The sequence below is a fragment of the Falco peregrinus genome, chromosome 2 (assembly GCF_023634155.1).
Source record: "Falco peregrinus isolate bFalPer1 chromosome 2, bFalPer1.pri, whole genome shotgun sequence".
Classification (NCBI taxonomy): domain Eukaryota; kingdom Metazoa; phylum Chordata; class Aves; order Falconiformes; family Falconidae; genus Falco; species Falco peregrinus.
In genome coordinates, this window is record NC_073722.1 from 119975800 (window position 1) to 119993647 (window position 17848).

The following is a 17848-nucleotide window of genomic DNA, read 5'->3' on the forward strand; positions in this document are numbered from 1 at the left end:
TGGCGGGGCGGAGGCGGGAACGGGCGGGGCGGGGCGATGACGCCATTCGGAGCGGGGAGGTTGATGGGCCTCTGCGCATGCGCGGAAGAGCGACGCGGCAGGTAGACCTTTCCTCCCGCGCTCGGGGCTCCCCTCAGTCCCTGGCCCGGCCTCCCCTCGGGCCTGGATCTCCCCTCGGGTCCCGGGGCTCCCCGAAGATCCCAGGGCTCCCCTCAGGCCTCCGGGCTCCCCTCAGGCCTCCGGGCTCCCCTCAGGCCTGGATCTCCCCTCGGGCCCCGGGGCTCCCCTCAGGCCCCGGTTCTCCTCTCAGTTTCAGCTCCCCCCTCAGCCCCAAGGCCCGCACTGTGTCGGAGCAGGGCACCTCCACCACCACCTGGGTCATGAAGTGTTCAGTGGCCCCTGTTAGGGCACTCCCCGGGCCGCTGCTGGGCCTCGGCACCAACACAGGCCTGCCCGGGGTGTGGGGGAGCAGGAGGCGCAGGATGGGAAGGTTTCTGGGGGGGATTGGTGTGATCTGGGGTCTGTCTGCACAGTGGGAGCAGCCACCACTGGCTCCCAAAGGGCTCCAGGGAGTTCTGTCCCATCCCTCAGCCTCGCTGGAGGCACGGCGTGTGGTGCTGGGTCTCAGCGCAGAGGCCATGAAGATTAACCAGAACACTGTGCTGCAAGGAAAGAGGGTGACCCTGGTGCCATACACTTCTGCACATGTGCCCCGGTATGTGGCTCGTGTCCTCTGGATACTCTTGCACGATCTGATTTCACTTTCTTTAAACGGAGTGTGGTGTTCAGAAAGGGTGTTGGCTTGACAGCAGCAGGGCCCTCTTCTCCCAGGGAACCACACAGCAGAAAGAGCACTCTTAGAAAGGCAATCGGTTCTGTCCTCCGTGCCCAGCAGCAGACATCCATGGCAGGTCTGTGCCTTTTGCCAGGCCTGCTGACAAAGAGAATTTCATCTGTGCCACTGTGTACCCATGGAAAGGGAAATACCTGGCTGTGAGTGAACCACCAACACTTTCGTTTATTGATGTCTTTCCCTAATAACAGTGGAAGAGCAAAAATTCGATGTGTAAAACCAGATGGATGTTTGATAAATTAGAAGCAGGCAGTTTGTAAAGTGCTGGCCTGGGCAGCTGCAGCCTCAGCATAAAGATGCCAGTAGTGGTCTTCTTGTCAGTGTCCAGGAGGTGCTGTATCGTTTGCAGTTGGGATGAAATGCACCGGAACTCAATGCTCAGTACTTTTTTAAAATACCAAGTTTGCATTGGGAACTCTGTCCATGCTGTGGCTTTGTCTGGAAACTTGCTACATTTCCACAGAGAACACTTATTCCTTTTTTAGGTAAGGGAGAAAGGCTTGTGGATACTTTTAAGTTGCCATGAATGCCAGGCTAGTGTTTCTGGAACCGATTTATGACAGCCTGATCCTTAGAGTGCCTGTGGAAATTAGCCTGCGATGCTATAGCTCAGGCAGTGATCTGGTTCTGGATCCTTTTGTCAGGTACCATGAGTGGATGCAGTCAGAGGAGCTGCAGCGCCTGACCGCCTCTGAACCACTCAGCCTGGAGCAGGAGTATGAGATGCAGTGCAGCTGGCGGGATGATGCAGACAGTGAGAATCTTAAACATTTTCTAAGGGTGGGTGGGAGTGGTGAGCAGGTCCCTTCTGCCCTGTAAAGACCCCACAGCGGCCTGAGAATGCCTGGTGAGTGGGCTCTACTGGTTGAAGCAGAGGGACCTTCTGTAATAGTAGCTTTGGACTGGCTTTCTATTTATAGCTGATATATGCCTAGGGAAGTAGAGAGTGGCCAGGGCTGTTGGTATCTTTTTTATGCAGTTTTTCAAAGATTACAGTGATTTACTTTCCATAGCATTACGAGCTGAGCTGGTCCTGCACAGTCAACACTCCCCAGGCCTGATTGTCATAAAAAGGTGGAAGGGGGTTGTATTTTTCCTTGAGAAATAAAAGGACTTCATAATTACCTGGTTGAGGTGTGTTGACTGAATTGGTTCCCTGGCTCTCCTACAGGTAATGAATCACTTCCCATAAAAGCCTGGTAGAAATTTAGTGAGCTAGAAGATATTGAGGCTGGCAAAGACCTCTGGAGCATTTGTCTTAGCTGGCATTAAAAGCCTTACTCAAAGCAGCAGTAATGTGGACTAGGTGAATCACTAGGTCTCAGTCTCTTGTGCATAAAACAGTTCTTTGCCCAAACTTGCTGCTGAGTGAGACGAGGCAAGGAGACCTCAGACATGGGGTGGAAGTTTTCGTGCTCCTTGAATAGGCTGTTCCTAGGCTTGGTGTCTGCGTCACCCTCACAATGTTTAAAAATAATTCTTGGATTTCTATGGATGGGGGCAGGCACACTTGGCATGGGAAGCCCACTTGTTAATTCTTCCTTACTGTTAATGTGCACACTGTTGTTCCTCTGTTCATTGCATGCCTTTAATTTCATCCTTCAATAATCTGTGAATAATTATGAGCATGCCCTGAAAATGCTACTATCTTTTTGTTTTCCCCAGAGTGCACCTTCATTGTGCTGGACACGGAGCGGTGGTCTGGACAGGCATGTGCGGATGAGGACTGCATGGTGGGGGACGTGAATCTCTTCCTCACCAACCCTGAGGATCTGACTTTGGCCGAGATTGAAATTATGATTGCAGGTCAAGTTCTGCTTCATAGCTCGGATCTTTGTCACCATGGCTAAAGCCAGCTGCAAACAGATGTTATGTACAGCAGCTTTTTTTTCTCATTGCTTTACCATAGCTGTTCAGTCCTGATCAGCACCCTTTGCTGGTCCAGGTCACAGTCTTTTCTTAAAAGTGTCTGGCATAGCTAATTTGTCTTGTGTAACTGGATGCTGACTTCTGTGGCTGTCTCTTTCAGAGCCCAGCTACCGAGGCAGAGGGTTTGGCAAGGAGGCAACTCTGATGATGATGTCCTATGGTAAGGGTGGCTCAATGCACAGGAGCAGTCAGGATGTGATCTGGAAGCATATATTCCTAGTGATACAGACAGAGTAGTAAGGGATGCAACCCCAGAAGTTGGAGTCCTGTGCTTTCATAGATGTAGCAGCCGAGCAGCTGATAGGAATGCTTCTCTTTTTGCTTTCTTTTGCAGGAGTGAGAAACCTGGGGATCACCAAATTTGAGGCTAAGATTGGTCAGGAAAATGAAACCAGTATCTGCATGTTCAAAAAGCTTCATTTTAAGGAGGTGTGGTAACAGACTTATCTTACACCCAGAGAACGTGAGCAGCATTTGCCCTGTGACTGGGGCTGAGATGCTTTTCCTCTATGTGATGCAGGTTGCTGTGAACAGCGTTTTCCAAGAGGTGGCACTGAGGCTGGATGTCAGTGACCAGGAGAGACGATGGCTCCTGGAACAGACAAGCCACGTGCAGGAGAAGAACTATGTTGAACTGACGCTGCCAGCTGGGGTGCTGGAGAGCTGACAGACACATCCAGACGCAGGCCTGGTTTCCCGTGAGGAGTTGGATGCTGTTGTGAGATCTGGATGGGGACGATGCCGGTGAGCCAACACTTCGCTGGACTTTTCATCCGTCCCCTTCGGTTACTTTGTCATTTTGTAAACTCTGCACCTTGTTGCACCAGCCGTACTGCCTGAAATTTGGACCTGCAGAACAGCTGCTAATTCACAGGCTTGACTAGGAATGACTGTAACCTTAACAAGCTGTTCCAGCAGAGCTTAAAATCACCAGCAGTTTCTGGACAAGCAGTGCCTCCAATTTCTGGATCAGCAGCACCCACTGCTTTTAGAACAGGATTCATCAGTTCGACAGAGGCAGCGTCAATAGGCTGGTAGCTAGGCTGTTTTCTCTTAAATAAAAAAAAAAAGATCTGAAGTGCCCAAGCACGATCTGGGAGCGGCGGGGCTCGGCTGCTTGGTTTGGCTGCCGAAAGAGTAGTTAGAAGTTGTAAAGGACAGCGGTGATTCTTTGAACCCTGTTCTCCGGGGTGTGGCGGGTTGTGGGGGGGTACAGCTGGAAGTGAGCGGCCCAGGTGTGGGTGAGCACAACCAAAGGGCAAGTTAACATGATAAAAAATTACTGATATCAGCAAACTGACACTAGAGCAGAGCCTTGCCACGATCACTGCGTAACAGGGGCTGGCAGCTGCAGGAGGCTGCTGAGACAAAGCCCCCTGAGCTTCAGGGCCATGCTTTGGACCTGGAAACCTCAGACCATCATTGAAGGGATATTGCACTTCATTTTACCAGGCTGCTTTTATGAGAGCAAGGAGGAGGAGAGCACAACTGAAAGACAACAGTATAGTAATCCCCGTCTTCAGGGAACTCCAGGCTTGCTCTGCTGAGCCTGGAGGCTCTGTTCCCTGCTCTGCAGTAACATGAATGGGGAGAAAAATACCTCTTACTGGGGGCAGATATATTTAGGGCAGGAGCTAGCCAGCCAGCCTCTGCTGTGTTGTGTTGGAGCTCTGTGGCTGAAGAAGAGGCACTGCCTGACTCCCACTGGACAGACTTTTTAATGCAGTTATTTAGCCTGACCTTTCCTGCCCTACACAGCAAGCTTTCCACAGCAGGGAAGCTTGCTAAGAGAAGACAGAAGGCAAGGAGGATAACTGATGCTCCTGTGTGTTTTACCACTGTAAATAGCAGCCATAATAGCTAATTCCAGACCAGAAATTAGGCAGTATCAGGTAACAGCTTTCAGATTTTCCCAGGGATGTTTTTATCAGAAATTGGTAGACTATGGAATTTTTCGTGTGGCTGCGCCTGTACTTTTAGGGCCTGGGGTTTTTAGTTTTCCAATTTTAGTTAATTTAAATGCATCATTCCTTGACCAATATTAAAACCAAGCGTGGGAACAGTGTATCATGGTATTTTAAACAACAAGTATTTAATGTGGATTTAGTTGTAGCGAAAGCTTTGTGTGGTACTAAAGTGAAGAGCGGCTCTACTTCCAGCTGGGATTACCGTGACAAGGGCTACTAATCCTCATGCTCTCCGTCACCTGCTGCAGGCAGGAATGGATTCTGTCCCCCAGAACAAGATTTGCAGAACCTGCTGGGTGAACTGCTGGCTCTGTGCTTCTTCTGTAGAGCATTTCATCCCTCTTCCAAAGAGGCAAGGTCAGACTGGCAGGAGAGATGTAGCTGGGGTGGAATTTGCTCCCCTAAAAAGTGACTAAGGTGGGAAAAAATACTTTCAACCTCTGCTGCCAGGGCCAAGGCGGGCACAGCAAAACCGCGCTGCCCTCCCCAGCCCTGCCACAGCTCCCCATGCCCGGCTGGTTGCTCCGGAGCCAGTAAGCGCCCCACTTGGCATCCCTGGTCCCCCAGCAACGCTGCTGCAGTCCTCCGCCTCCATGGGCGGCTGGGAAAAGCCTTCGCCCTGGCAACCCAAACAAAGTTGGGTCTGTCCTGGAGCAGCAGCCCTTCCCTGGGCTGGGGGGGGTGGGAGGGCTCCCCAGCAGGGCTCAACCAGGGTTCTCACAGGGAACCAAGTCCCCAGGCTGCTCTGATGAGGCAGAGAGGGGAAAAAATGCTTGCAGGACCCACTGGCTGCTCCCACTGCTGACCTGCACAGCAGCCCCAGCTTACAGCATGGTCCCAGGCAGGGACACCCTGCTTGCCCCAGCGGGGTGAGGGTGACAAAAGGGGACAGTGGCTCAACTCTACTCAGCAGTCCTACCACAAAGCACACAACTTTGGAGGATGAGGCAGATTGAAATGGGTTCCCCCAGCTCCCAGGGGAGAGCAAGAGCCTGCACACCCCCCACAGATGTGGTGGTACTTTGTCACTTAGTTATCAGTTGAGCTGCAGACCTCTGACCGCTCATCTGCTCAAAGAGAGGAGCTTGCCTAGGGGTTTGGAGCAAGAAATAAGGCTTTGCAGAAGGGGAGAGAACAAAGGTGCCAGGCAGAGGCCAGGGCTGCGGGTCCACAGCTCTCCCTAGCCCCTGCTGAGAGCACAGCCCTGCCTTGCCCTCAGGAAGCCACTGTCCCCCCAGTGCCACCAGCCTGGCCACAGAGCCACAGCACAACGCCACCACACTCGCCTGCTGTGGCAGGCAGGCCTAGCTTGGCTGTGTATGAGCTGCCCTGTGGGGGCTTAAAAACAGCCCTGGGCAGCCGTCAGGGTGGCAGAGCCCTGGGGGGGCCCTGGCCCCACCACACTATGCCCCCAGCCGCTGCACCAGCCCCACACTGAAACCCCTCTCTGCCCTGCTGTTCTCGCTCCCCAGGCAGGGCTAAGATCATCAATTCAGAGGGACAAACAACCCTCTCCCCATCATCCCCCCTGCCTTCCCCCAACCCAGGATGCAACCCTGGGGCTCAGGCTCACCCCAACCCCCCACCCCCCCCGAAGGGCTGGGGCAGACTTGGGCTACCCCCAGCAGAACTGCCGCCCTCCCACCCAGCCAGCAGACACAGATTAGAGCCTTGCATCACCCCCCTGCACTCCCGGGGGGATTAGAGCCCTTTAATCACCCTAAGGCATTAACCCATACTGGGACCAGCCGGTCCCTCCCTGATCCCCCCCAGCCTGGCCCCGATCCCCCCAGCAAGTGCCGAGGGGCAACCCAAGCAGCCCCAGTGTCCCCTGTCACTGGGAGCTTTACCTGGCTCTCCCCTCGGCCCCCATGGCACAGCAAGCCCCCCGACGAGCCCCCGCATGCCCGCGGGCTGGGGAAGGATTTAAGCCTTAAACCAGACACATGAAGTCAGGAAGGTTTATTCCAGTAAACAGAATTTCTCTTGAGCTTGACAGTACAACAACACCTGATCGCAACACATGGAAACAAAACATCCACAGGAAGAATTTCCACAAAATACATTAAAAAAATAAACAGTGTGATTGGAAAACTCTTATATTTTGGAAAAAAGTCTATTGAGAAGCCTTTAAATTAAACAGTATCAGATTCAAACCCTGATCGGCTCTGTCTCCAGGAGTGAGCGGGAGCAAAGGAGATGATTATTGCTGCTGCACTGGCTCCAGACACCCTCTCCTCTCCCAAAATAGCCCCGGGGGCAGGGGGCTCCCCACCATGCTGGGCACCCTGAGGACAGGGTCATCATGGACGGAGCTTGCCAGGCAGGGGCAAATACCCCCGGGGGGAATCGCTGTGGTCAGTGGCCAGGCAGGTGGGGTTTGCTAAGTCACTAGAAGCCTCAGGTTTTGCAGTTAAAGGGCAAGGGGGGGGGTGGGGGGTGGGGGGTGGGGGGTGCAGCTTAAATGGAGATGGGGTTTGGGGTGGGGGAAGGACCAGGGAACAGCAGGGATCAAAAAGTGTTGAGCATTGGGCCACCCCAAATCCTTGATCCCCCCCTTGTGCAGGGCTTCATGGCAGGGCTGGAGGAGCACCTCAGGGCTGGGCTCAGAGGAGGGGGCACCCCCCAGCCCTCTTTAGCCTAAAACCACTGCCCAGGACCCCGCTGCAGGGATGCTCGCTGGCCACTGAGCCCCGTCGCTTAGGTCAGGGTGGTGGGGAGCAGCTCTGCATCCCTGCCAGGAGCCTATGGCAGGGAGGAGGGGGGTGTGGGGGGGGTGTATGAGGCTGGGGGGGCCAGCAGACCCTCACCCTGCCTTGGGGTCTTCACAGGTTGCTGAACAGTTCGTTTTTCTTGCTCCAGTCCATCTGGGGTGCCCGCTTACTGGTGCGCTTCTGGTGCGCTCGCTCCTTGGCCACTGCCAGCGGGATGTCAAGGTCCAGGAGGGAGCCAGATGCCGAATGGCGCTTGTCACCCTCCTGCGTGTCAGGCTGGAGGGCAAGAGGCTGTGTCAGCCCCACTGTGCCCCCCAGGACAGCCCCACGGTGGGGGCTCAGCCCAGACCCTGCTTCCCAGCCACTGCTTCCCCCCCCACCCTGCACCCCCAGCCCTACCTCGCTGTGGGTCTCGCCGGAGTCAGGGGACACGGCCAGCAGCCCGGGGCTGGATGGGCTCTCAGACACCGAATTGGACCGCAGCTCTCCGCTGTTCTCCTGCCGGGGAGCAGGGACTCAGTGTGAGCAGGGGGCTCCAGCCCTGGAGTTTGGGAACAGCCCCCAGAGTTGCAAGTCCCACCTGGGGGGCTGTGAAATCTGTCCTCCCAACACATAATCCTCCATGAACTCCAGGCTCAGAAATACCTCCAGGGCTGCCCATCCGAGGCAGGGAAGGATTAAACCCCAGCCTGACTGCCCCAGCTTTACAGGAGGAGGAGGGCGGCTGCAGGGCTGGATGCCACTTCCCTGCAGCAGCACAAGGGCTGCCGGCCCTGCAGCATCATGAGGATGGAGGAGGAAGAGGAGGAAGGCAGGCACTGCAGCCACCTCCATGACATCCAGCACTCCAAGCAATCCCCTTCCTGGGGGTTGGACCAGCTCCCAGTCCCCTTCCCAGTAGCACCTGCTCTTGTGTGGCACCCTCAGAGCATTGCAGTCCCTGGTGGCACCACCCACCCATGGGCAGGGGGGACACCTGAACAGGGAGGATCCCTGGCTGGAGACTGGCATAGATGGAATTAAAAGCAAGATGAGGCTCTCTTACCTTCCCTATATCACCATTGGCAACTGGTTCTGGCAAGGGACCTGCAGGGCGAGGACACAGGCACTGGGTGAGGATGCATTTCCTCTGTCCCCTCACCATCGGCACAGCAGAGCCCAGTGCTCACCCGACACTACCCAGGGTCCAGCCGGCTCCCAGATTTTTTAACCGACCCCTCACCACCAACCCCACAGCATGGGGAGATGCTGCCAGGCACCAGGCACATCCCCACAATGACAGCCATGATGTGGAGCCCAGTGAGACCCACCTCGTCCCCCACTGGGAGAGCAGGGAGGGGGGCCACAGCTGAGCCAAAATTGTGGAGGAGAGTGAAGGGTGGCTGCTGCCTGTTCACTCCCCAAGCCATAAACCCTGCCAAAGTGCAACCAGGGCCATAAACCCGCCCTCATGCAGAGCCCACGCCAGCCCCACCACCTGGGCACAGGGCTCACAGCCAGGCAGAGAGATGCCAAAGCCGGGTGACCTTGCTTGGCCCCAGGGTGATGAGACCTCCACCTCCCAGGGCTTGGGGACTCCCCAAGCACCCCCAGGTTTGGTGACAAAGTGACACAGAGCCAGCAGAGGTGGCACAACCCTCAGCCCACCTGTCAGGTGCTCCTCTGATGGCACCACCTTGCACTTCTTGAAGAACTCATCTGTGAGGACATCCACCACCAGCAGCCTGGTCTCGTCACCGCTCGCCTTGATGGCTGCCACCACATCAGCATGCTGCTTGCCCTCCATGCACACCCCGTTCACCTGTGGGCATGGCACCATGTCACTGCGGGGGCCAGGGGACATCTGCCCCTTGGAAGCTCTGCCAAAGGGGTGGGTACCAGCCTTGGTACCAGTCACACCCCCAGCACGGCCACCCTGCAGGTATCTGCAGCCTTGCAGGGATTAGCGGTGAAGCCAGGAAAACCTCATTAAAAGCAGATTTTCCTCTCAGTGATTAGCACAGGATCGTACAGGCAAAGCTGGCAGGAAGCACCCAGCAGGGCAGGGACCCCAGGCTGGCACAGGAGATGGGCAGCATGGGCAAGCCACGAAGCCCTGGCACCATGCCACAGTCCCCACAGACCCCAAAGCTTTGCCCCAAATGTGGCAGCAGCCCCACACCCTGGTGAGCAGCAGGGCTGGGGCTCAGCCATTCTTTGTGCTCACAGGTCATCATCCTGCCTGGCACAAACCCTGTCCCTGTCCCCACCCTGGTCATGGCTGGCAGCAGGACTTGGGCCATGGTGCACCTTGTCCTCAGCCTGCCCCACCCCAGAGACAGCTCAGGGACACTCCTGCTCCTGGCAGGGGACAGTGCTACCACCACTCAACCCACAGCCAGCTACTTAGTGCCCAGCCCCAGCCCCTCCGTGGTGCTGTGTCCCTGGGTGAGGACCAGCAAGTATGAGTCACCAGTGGTGCCAGGGACACCATACACCTTCCCAGCAAAGGGCAGCTCCCTCCTGGGCACCAGCATGCAAGGGAGCACCTTGATTTTTGGTGAGACCCCCTGCCGCCCAAGCATACCTCAATGATGCGGTCCTGGGGGGACAGCCCTGCTGCCTCAGCTGGCGACTCAGGGTCCACAGCACGCACGTACTGCCCCAGGCGGCTCTTGTCACTGTGCAGGTTGAAGCCGTAGCCATTGGGACCCTTCTTCATGTGGCACAGCCGAGGCCGCAGCTCCACCTGTAATGGGGACAGCCTGTGGGAGAGCTGCTCCTGGACCCCCTCCCCAAATACCCAGGGGCAGCACCAGGACCACCAGGCATCCGTTCAGGTAGCAGGGGCACCATGCTCAGGTGGCCACCTGCACCCCAGACACCTCAAGCTGGGATACAGGGTGTCAGAACACCCTACGAACCCAGGCTGTACTTAACTAATTAGGTGCAGGGCACACTAATTGCAACAAACCGTTCAAGAAACTTGTTATTATGTGTGTCCCCAGACCACGCTCTTCCTTTTGGCATCAGGGCTGCAACTGCCACATGAAGGTGGAAGAGGAAACGGAGCCCAGGCTGCTGGGAAGCACCCCCACCCCACCTGTACAGGTCCCCTCCATCACCCCCTCAACAGCAAACCCTACCATGAGACCAGCGGGACCCCCCACCCCAAAGCAACCTGCAGCCATTGCCAGCAGCAAAGGGGCACACAGGGCTTGGGCAGGGAGCCAGGATCCAGACGGAGCAGCCCCGATGCAGAGAAGCCCCAATGTCCCAGCACAACCCTCCATGATTGCAAAAGAGAAACCAGTTCGACCGGGGCAGCACGACATGGGATGTTCATCTCTCCAGGAGGCAACACCCAGCTCATCTGTACCTGGTTTCACCCTGACCCACGGATCTGCCAGCACCCGGAGCCAGGAAACGACAGCAGCCACAGCCCCAAGCCCGTGGCCCCCAGGAGCCCTTTAAGAGCACAGCTGCCCACACTGCAAGCAGCAGGGAGAAGCAGGAGCATGGCAAATAGGAGCTGCCTTCGCTTGCCCAGTGGGGAGTGGGATGCCCAGGAAGCATCCCAGGAACCAGGTGACAAGAGCCAGCCACCTGCACACAGCACAGAACTGCTCTGACCCCAGCACCCAACCACCACTTTACGTATTTATATATAAAATGGTTTGATTCTGCCTTGATCACCAGCTCTGGGCTTTGGTAGGGCTCTCCCAGCAGCCAAGCCACATTCCAACTCCTGAAATATCCCTCACCAGGAGGTTTAGTATTTATTCTTCCTTCCAAGATTGTTTTTTCTCCCTTGGTACCCATAGTGTCACCAGGGGCACACAATGCAGGAATTTCCCCTACCATGCCTCCACCTTCCTGCTCTTTACGTCCTGTACAGCGCCATCACTTCTTGCTATGGAATCCTCTTTGACCCCTGCCAGGAAAGCCTGGTCCTCAAGGTGCTGGCACCCCTCACCTGGTGCTACAGAATCCTCTTTGACCCCTGCCAGGAAAGCCTGGTCCTCAGGGTGCTGGCACCCCTCATCCAGCAACACCGCAGTGGCACAGGTCCCACATGGGCCAAGGTGATGCATTTGCAATCGCCAAGCCAAACGCTGTGATGAAATCCCATCCTCCTGCACAAATGCCTTCCTGCAGAGTCAAGGCCGGCTGCCACCCAGCACCACTCACCAGCACCCCAGGTGCAGGTAAGCACCCAGCCGGGAAGCGAAGGCCAGCCCAGGATGGCACAGCATGAGCAATGCCTGGTGCAACAGTCCGGCTGCACCCCAAGCCAGCGGTGTCTCCCTGGCACACCCACAGGTTCCCTGCCTGGGTGGAAGATTGCAACACCTCGACTTCACCCCAGCCACCCTTTGGTCCCCCATGCCAGGGGCTGAGCTGTGGGCTCTGCCCCAGTCCCAGGTGGCAGCAGGTTCACAGGGTGCCCAGGCTGCTGTGATTGCACCCTCCACGCCGGCAGCAATCCCTAGTGACACTGCGGACAGGGAAGACCTGCACCAAGGCCAAGGAAGGGGAGCTGCTGGAGCCTGGAGGAAGGCAGCATCTCCCCAGGTGCCTGCCCCAGCCTGGCCCTGGGAAGGGGATTCAGGGTCTGTGAGCACCCACACTCCCAGCACCCATGGCAGCACCACGGGGCTGCTCCATGCCAGCAGCCTGGGACAAAGCCAGAGGGAGCAAGTGGCACTGGCAGTGCTCCCGGGTGAGGAGGAGGAGGGAGGACTTCACTCCCACCCGCACCAACAAAGCCCTGGCACCCAGGCTCCATAAAGAGGGGGGGGGGGTGTAGGACACACAACAGCCCTGTAGATGCCCCAGGGCAGGGGGGACAGGTCACAGCAACAGGGAAGCACCAAGGCAAAGGCAGGAGCACCCAGTGCCAGAGCAGCCCAGCCAAGCCATGACCTGGCCCCTCCCGCATGCTCCCCCAGTGGCTGGTAGCCCCCCCAGCCCAGCATGCCAGTCTGCCTTTGCCCTCCCCCACCCCCACACCATGCCAGCAGAAACCCTATGGGTAGCCACCATTCTGCTACCCAAAAGCAAAATATAAATGCATCTGACCCTCATCCTGCCAGTCCACAGGGGGAATACCCCGCACCCCTCCAGCCCAAGGTCCCCCTGGTCAGAAGGGACCCGAGGTGAGAGGGTTTGGGGTCAACACCCAGGATGCAGAGAGCCCCACAGCTGTGGGGACAGGAGCTGGAACACAGGAAAACGGAACTGCCCCTGATTTCTATAAGCTTTTGCATCCTCTCCTCCAGCGCCAGCCGCCCTCCTGCTGTGCTGGGGCACAGATTAGCCGGCAGAGCCTTGTTCCAGGCAATTACAACCTCCGGTGGGGGAAGCTGGACACAGCCCCCAGCATGGGCACGCTGTGCCAACCCCCTCCTCTGCTTCCAGGGTGGCAGAGGGACATCTCCTTCCCCCCGGAGATGCCCACTTGGGATGGGATGCTTGGCAGCATTGCATCCCCCTGATCCTGCCCTGGAACAGGACTTGGGACACCTCCAGACCCTTCTCCTTCCAGAAGTGGGCGAAACCATCCCTTCCCAGCACCTTCAGCCACCTGGCAGGACTAGTGGCCCCAGGGTCATGGGGACATATGCCAGGACCCACTCCCTGGCTCCCAGCTCCCCAGCAGCAAATTCAGGACAGTTTTGGAAGCCCCAAGTCCCAGGAAACTCCCCACAGCCCTGCAAGCAGCAACAAGCCCTCGGTAGCAGCATTCCTGGTTACTCAAAGAGAAACACAACGGCTCCCAGAACGCCTGGGCCAGCAAATTCACACGGATCCTGAAATCTGGCGCACGCATTCGGGCTTCATACAAAGGGGATGCAAAGCAGCCTCCTTGCAGCATCCCCGTCACGTCCCGTTTGACTGGAGCTGCTTTTCATGCAGCTGCCTTGAGAGGAAATTTAATTCACTTCCCAATTAAACACCAGCTACCCCCAGTGCAATGCTCCCAAACGCAGGGGGATATGCCCCCTGTTACGCCCCCAAACCCAGCTTTGGAAGGCTTACGTGGATTTTACAAGAAAGAACGAGCATTGCTGGCAGGGAGGGCTCTAATTTAGCACTAAATTTGCTAGAGGGAAGCCTGGGACTGTCAGCAAAAGTCTTACCCTGGTAAAAGCAGCCCCAGCCCACGCCAGGGTGCTGGGCTGGCAGCTGCCGGTGCTGCTCCGCTAACACCGTGTGGTTTGCATGAAGCTTTCTGAAGACACTCCTGAGCAGCTGAAGCCTCCGGAAACACAGGCGGGGGAGGACAAACTGTCACAGCTCTGCACTGAGCGCTGGGGACAGTCCCTGCAGCACAGGGCCCCCAGAAGCAGGGCTGGCCTTGGGGGTGTCAAACCATTGCCTTGCTGGCTCAGCACAGCAGAAGAAGGGTGAATGGATCAGCTCCCCACATGCCCTCAGGGGGAGCCAACACTTCTACCCCAGCATCAGGGGGATCTGCAAGCCCAGGGTTTTATAGGAATGAGAAGGGAGCCCATGAAGACCCCTCCAAAAACTTCTCAGCCCATGCCCAGCACTGGGGGCCATGGGGGTGCCCAAGCCCCCCGGCACAGGGAGGGTCCTGACTGCACAGAACCCAGCAAGGTTTGGAGAGATCCTGCCTGACCGTGGGAGATGTTAAAGCCTAGCTTGGCCCCAGGCAGGGTGTGGGTGCTGTGCACCAAGCGTCTCCAGGCTCGTTAAGCAAATAAATACAAGTCTAGCCCAATAAAGCAAACAGGACTCTGACACATGCAAACCTCCCGCTCCCCACCACAGCGATCCCTGGGGAATCCCACCAACCCTGGGGCTGGGATGGGCTGCTGGGGGGATGGGGCAGCAGGCACCGGCTGCCCGCCAGCAGACAGAGAACAGGCACACCAGTGTGTTCCTGGCTCACCAGAGAGAAATCCCTTTCTGCCTGCTCTGGCTTGGCATCCCGCCCAGCATCTTCCCACCCTGCTTGGTGGGGTGTCTCCAAACCCGCTTGTCTTTGCTCTCCCACCCTGAGCACTGGGCCCGGCTCCTAGCCACAAGATTTCCTGCTACCTGTTGACAAACCGTCCAGGGCTGTGTGGCAACGTCACCCCATGTCACCCGCACCACCCACTTCCTGCTCCCGTGCAGAGAGAAACCGCCTGTGGTAACTGCACCAGCTGCGCCCTGAGCCGGTCCCCCCAGAGCCATGGGGCAGCTCCAGCCAGGGCTGGCCCCCCACAAAAGCATCTCCAGCTTCACAAGCCCTTTGCACAGCCCCTGTGAGCAAGCAACCACCCCACAGCGTCTTGGGGCTCCATCGCCCCCAGGGACTGCACACCCTCAGCCCCCCCAAGCCTGGCAGGTGACTTGCCCGAGCTTCATTAACTACATCCCTTTATTTTTTCCCAGCCCACAGAGAGATCTGGGAGTGGAAAGCACAGCACAGACTGTCTCACCGACCCGAGGGAACACTGGCACCGTGACATACAGAGAGCATGCTTCCCCGGTGTGGGCCAGCACCGCAGACCGGCATGGGGCCAGACCTGAGGGACCAGAGATGCCATGGGGGACAGCGAGCCAGCAACAGGGGCAGAACCTGGTTATTCCCACCTGAACAAGCCCATCTTCAAGGTGCCAGGCAGGGAGGACACCAGCACCCTGCAGCGGATCAGCCTCACCAGGGGCAATGGGCAGCCAGCATGAGGCTGAAGTCCAACAGGAGACACAGCAAAAAAGCACCAGATCCTCAGCAAAGCCCTGCATGACAATGGCACAGCAAGGCACCAAGGCCTGCCCGGGGCTCAGCATCAGTGCTGGAAGGGCCCATGGCCCCAACCCCTCACAGCTGGCCTTTGGGAGCAGGTCCTGAGAGGGACCCCCACCTCAGGGACACCAGAAGCCTGCTTCCCGGGAAGACCATCCGCATTTCTGTTGTAGCAACAAACACGTCTTTGCTAGATAAATAAAACCCAGTATTATCTTCAGCAGCCCAGAGCGTCTCTTAGGAACCGCTCCGGACAGGAAAGGTCAGCTATTTCTCAATTCCTCACCTTTTTACATCACTTTGTTTCAACTGCCAACTCCCACGCCTTCCTGCATTAGTGTGTGTCTGTACTCAGGGGACCGACCGGATCAGTCCCCCCTGCCCAGGAAGGGATCCACCATCACTGCTCCGCAGCAGAGACCAGACACACTCAGGACACAAGTGACCACCACCAACACCTGCAGTGACAAAACCTACCCTCTGCCACAGCTTTTATTGTTGTATTTTGGAGCGGTTGATGCCAGCCCAGCCCCGGGCATCTCCCACACTCCCTGGTGCTTTTCTCACCGCGTTTTACCAGCCCTGCAGCACAGGGATGGGCCGAAGGGCTCCGGGACACCGGGCTGCTCCGTTAGGGGCCCCGGCAGACCTGTGCCTGCCAGCCGCCGCTCCTCGCCCGAGGCGGCTGGGATAGGAAAGTATTAGAGAAGGAAGAAATATTGAAAAATTAAAATAAAAAAGGAAAAGCAGCAAGGCGCGGCGGCGCCCGGTGCTCATGGGGAGCCGCTTTTAAAGCGAAGCGAAAAAGAAAGAACCGAGAGCGAAACCACGCTGGGGGAGGCTGGGGCAGACGAGGCGGCTGCTGCTCCCGCCCGCTCGGCTGGAAGGCGACCACCAGGGCCTGTCCCGGAAGGCGCTGACCCCCTCCCGCTCCGGACGCCACTCCCACCCCCCCTCCAAAACTCGGCTGCCCCCGGCCGCCCTTTTACCCTCTGGCCGCCGCCGCTGGGCTCCCGCGCCGCGGGCTCCGCCGGCTCCGGCGCCGCCTGCCCGCCGCCCACGGGGGGCTCAGCACCCGCCCCGCCCCGCTTCTGCAGCTGCTCGTCGGCCACCGGGTCCACGACGAGGAGGCTGACGGCCCCGGCAGCGGCACGGATGCGCTCCACCACCTGCTGATGGCTCTCCCGCTCCACGTTCTCGCCATCCACCTCCAGCAGCCGGTCCCCGGCCCGCAGCCCCGAGCGCTCGGCCGGCGAGCCGGCCTCCACCAGCCGGATGAACTGGCCCGGCTTGCCCTTCTCGCCGTGCAGGTGGAAGCCGTAGCCGTCCGGCCCCCGCTCCAGGCGGCACAGCCGCGCCGCGGGGCCCGCGCTGTTGCTCATGGCGGGAGGGGCGGGAGCGGCTCCGCCGCCCGTCCCCGCCGCCCGCGCTGAGCGCCTCTGCGCGGCGGCCCCCAGCGTCGATCTTATACCAAAGGGCGGGGCGCGGCAGGAGCGGCGGCCAATCAGAGAGAGGGGCGGGGGGAGACCCGCCAAACAAGGAGCCCGGCGGGGCGGAGCCTGTATTGCTAGGGGGTGTTATTATGCAAATCATCACCCAGGGGGTGGGCCTATGCAAATATTCCCTCGTTCCGCTGGGGCTGCCCCGACGTGTAGCTTGCCGGTGCCCTCCGCGCCCCCTGGGGCCGGGGCCTTCCGCATGGACCCTGCCGCATGGACTCTCCCGCCTGGGGCCGGGGCCTCCCGCATGGGCCCTGCCGCATGGGCCACACCGCTCCCCCGGGGCCACCTCTGCCTTCCGCCTGCCAGCCAGCCCCGCTCCCCACCGAGCCGGCTCTGCCTCCCCCGGGGTCACCACAGACAGCCCGAGGTGCCCGGTGCCCAGCGAGACGCTCCCCGCTCCTCCCGGGAAACAGCTGGTGTGGCACACCTTGGCATCTTCGGGCTGCGACCCTCCTTGTCCCCTCGCCCAATGCTGGGAGGCAAGGGACTGGGGGAAGGGGGGGGGGGGGGGTGGGACCTTCAAAAGTGAAATAAAAACCCCAAAGTGACCCACTGTGCGGTGGAAAGCAGAGGAGCCCTGTGTCCCTGAGCCACCCTCAGCCCCTGCTCAGCACCCTGGAGCTGGGGGACAAGAGCGTGGGAGATGGAGGAAACCCCGGGGGATTTGCTCTGCCCCAGCCCCACGGTGCTGCTCAGGGCCTGGGGAGCAGAAGTGGCCACAGGGTTATGGGAGGGTGAGAGCCTGAGGGTGCGGGTCAGCCAGGGCAGGGCAGCTGCAGGCCTGGGTTGCTCCAGCATTGCAGCAGGGCTGCTGGTGCTGGGCAGAGCCAGCTCCCGGGATCATCCCGGGGAGCGTGGCACAGAGGTGCCATCGGTGTTTCTCACTGCTGGGCTTCAGGGCCTGGCAAAGGTCCTATGGGCAACCAGCATCACGTTTAACTGTGCTGCAGCTGGGTGAGCAAGGAAGCACGGGCAGCATTCCCACGGGACACAGCCCTCCTGGGCAGCTCAGCACCGCAGCCCTGCTGCAGGGAACCCCAGCAGCTGAGAACCCCCCGCGTGCTGGGGGTGGCCACGCTCCGGCTCCACGGGCTGAGCAGAGGGTGGGCTCATTTGTTTCCTCCACTTGGCTGAGCATTCGC

At 58.6% G+C, this 17848-nt stretch overlaps 2 protein-coding genes across 4 annotated transcripts; one reads left to right on the forward strand and one right to left on the reverse strand.

The window, feature by feature from the left end:
- Positions 1–40: 40 nt before the first annotated feature.
- On the forward strand, positions 41–4884 carry NAT9 (N-acetyltransferase 9 (putative)). Of its 2 annotated transcripts, none has more exons than XM_055794361.1 (7): positions 41–101; positions 592–715; positions 1498–1607; positions 2519–2659; positions 2883–2942; positions 3117–3211; positions 3303–4884. In XM_055794361.1, the coding sequence occupies exons 2-7, from the start codon at positions 639–641 to the stop codon at positions 3447–3449; spliced, it is 630 nt and encodes a 209-aa protein (XP_055650336.1). In that variant the 5' UTR covers positions 41–101; positions 592–638; the 3' UTR covers positions 3450–4884. The 2 variants fall into 2 exon arrangements, with proteins under 2 accessions (XP_055650336.1, XP_055650335.1); XM_055794360.1 differs by having other exon boundaries at positions 47–101; positions 534–715.
- A 1812-nt stretch (positions 4885–6696) lies between these two features.
- Positions 6697–16652, reverse strand: NHERF1 (NHERF family PDZ scaffold protein 1). 2 transcript variants are annotated; one of them, XM_055794358.1, is made up of 6 exons: positions 16194–16652; positions 10030–10191; positions 9111–9264; positions 8509–8549; positions 7863–7964; positions 6697–7739 (listed from the first exon to the last, which is right to left on the reverse strand). In XM_055794358.1, the coding sequence occupies exons 1-6, from the start codon at positions 16584–16586 to the stop codon at positions 7575–7577; spliced, it is 1017 nt and encodes a 338-aa protein (XP_055650333.1). In that variant the 5' UTR covers positions 16587–16652; the 3' UTR covers positions 6697–7574. The 2 variants fall into 2 exon arrangements, with proteins under 2 accessions (XP_055650333.1, XP_055650334.1); XM_055794359.1 differs by having other exon boundaries at positions 7863–7961; positions 16194–16651.
- Positions 16653–17848: the final 1196 nt, after the last annotated feature.

What these genes read in the sequence shown, in the direction of transcription:
- NAT9 (XM_055794360.1), top strand. Translation starts at nt 78, where the DNA reads ATGCGCGGAAGAGCGACGCGGCAG. An exon ending in ACTTCTGCACATGTGCCCCG is followed by an intron (nt 716 to 1,497) that starts GTATGTGGCTCG and finishes TCCTTTTGTCAG; the next exon opens with GTACCATGAGTGGATGCAGT. An exon ending in CTGGCGGGATGATGCAGACA is followed by an intron (nt 1,608 to 2,518) that starts GTGAGAATCTTA and finishes TGTTTTCCCCAG; the next exon opens with AGTGCACCTTCATTGTGCTG.
- NHERF1 (XM_055794358.1), bottom strand. Translation starts at nt 16,586, where the DNA reads ATGAGCAACAGCGCGGGCCCCGCGGCGCGGCTGTGCCGCCTGGAGCGG. An exon ending in CCAGCGGCGGCGGCCAGAGG is followed by an intron (nt 10,192 to 16,193) that starts GTAAAAGGGCGG and finishes TCCCCATTACAG; the next exon opens with GTGGAGCTGCGGCCTCGGCT. An exon ending in CCCAGGACCGCATCATTGAG is followed by an intron (nt 9,265 to 10,029) that starts GTATGCTTGGGC and finishes CCATGCCCACAG; the next exon opens with GTGAACGGGGTGTGCATGGA.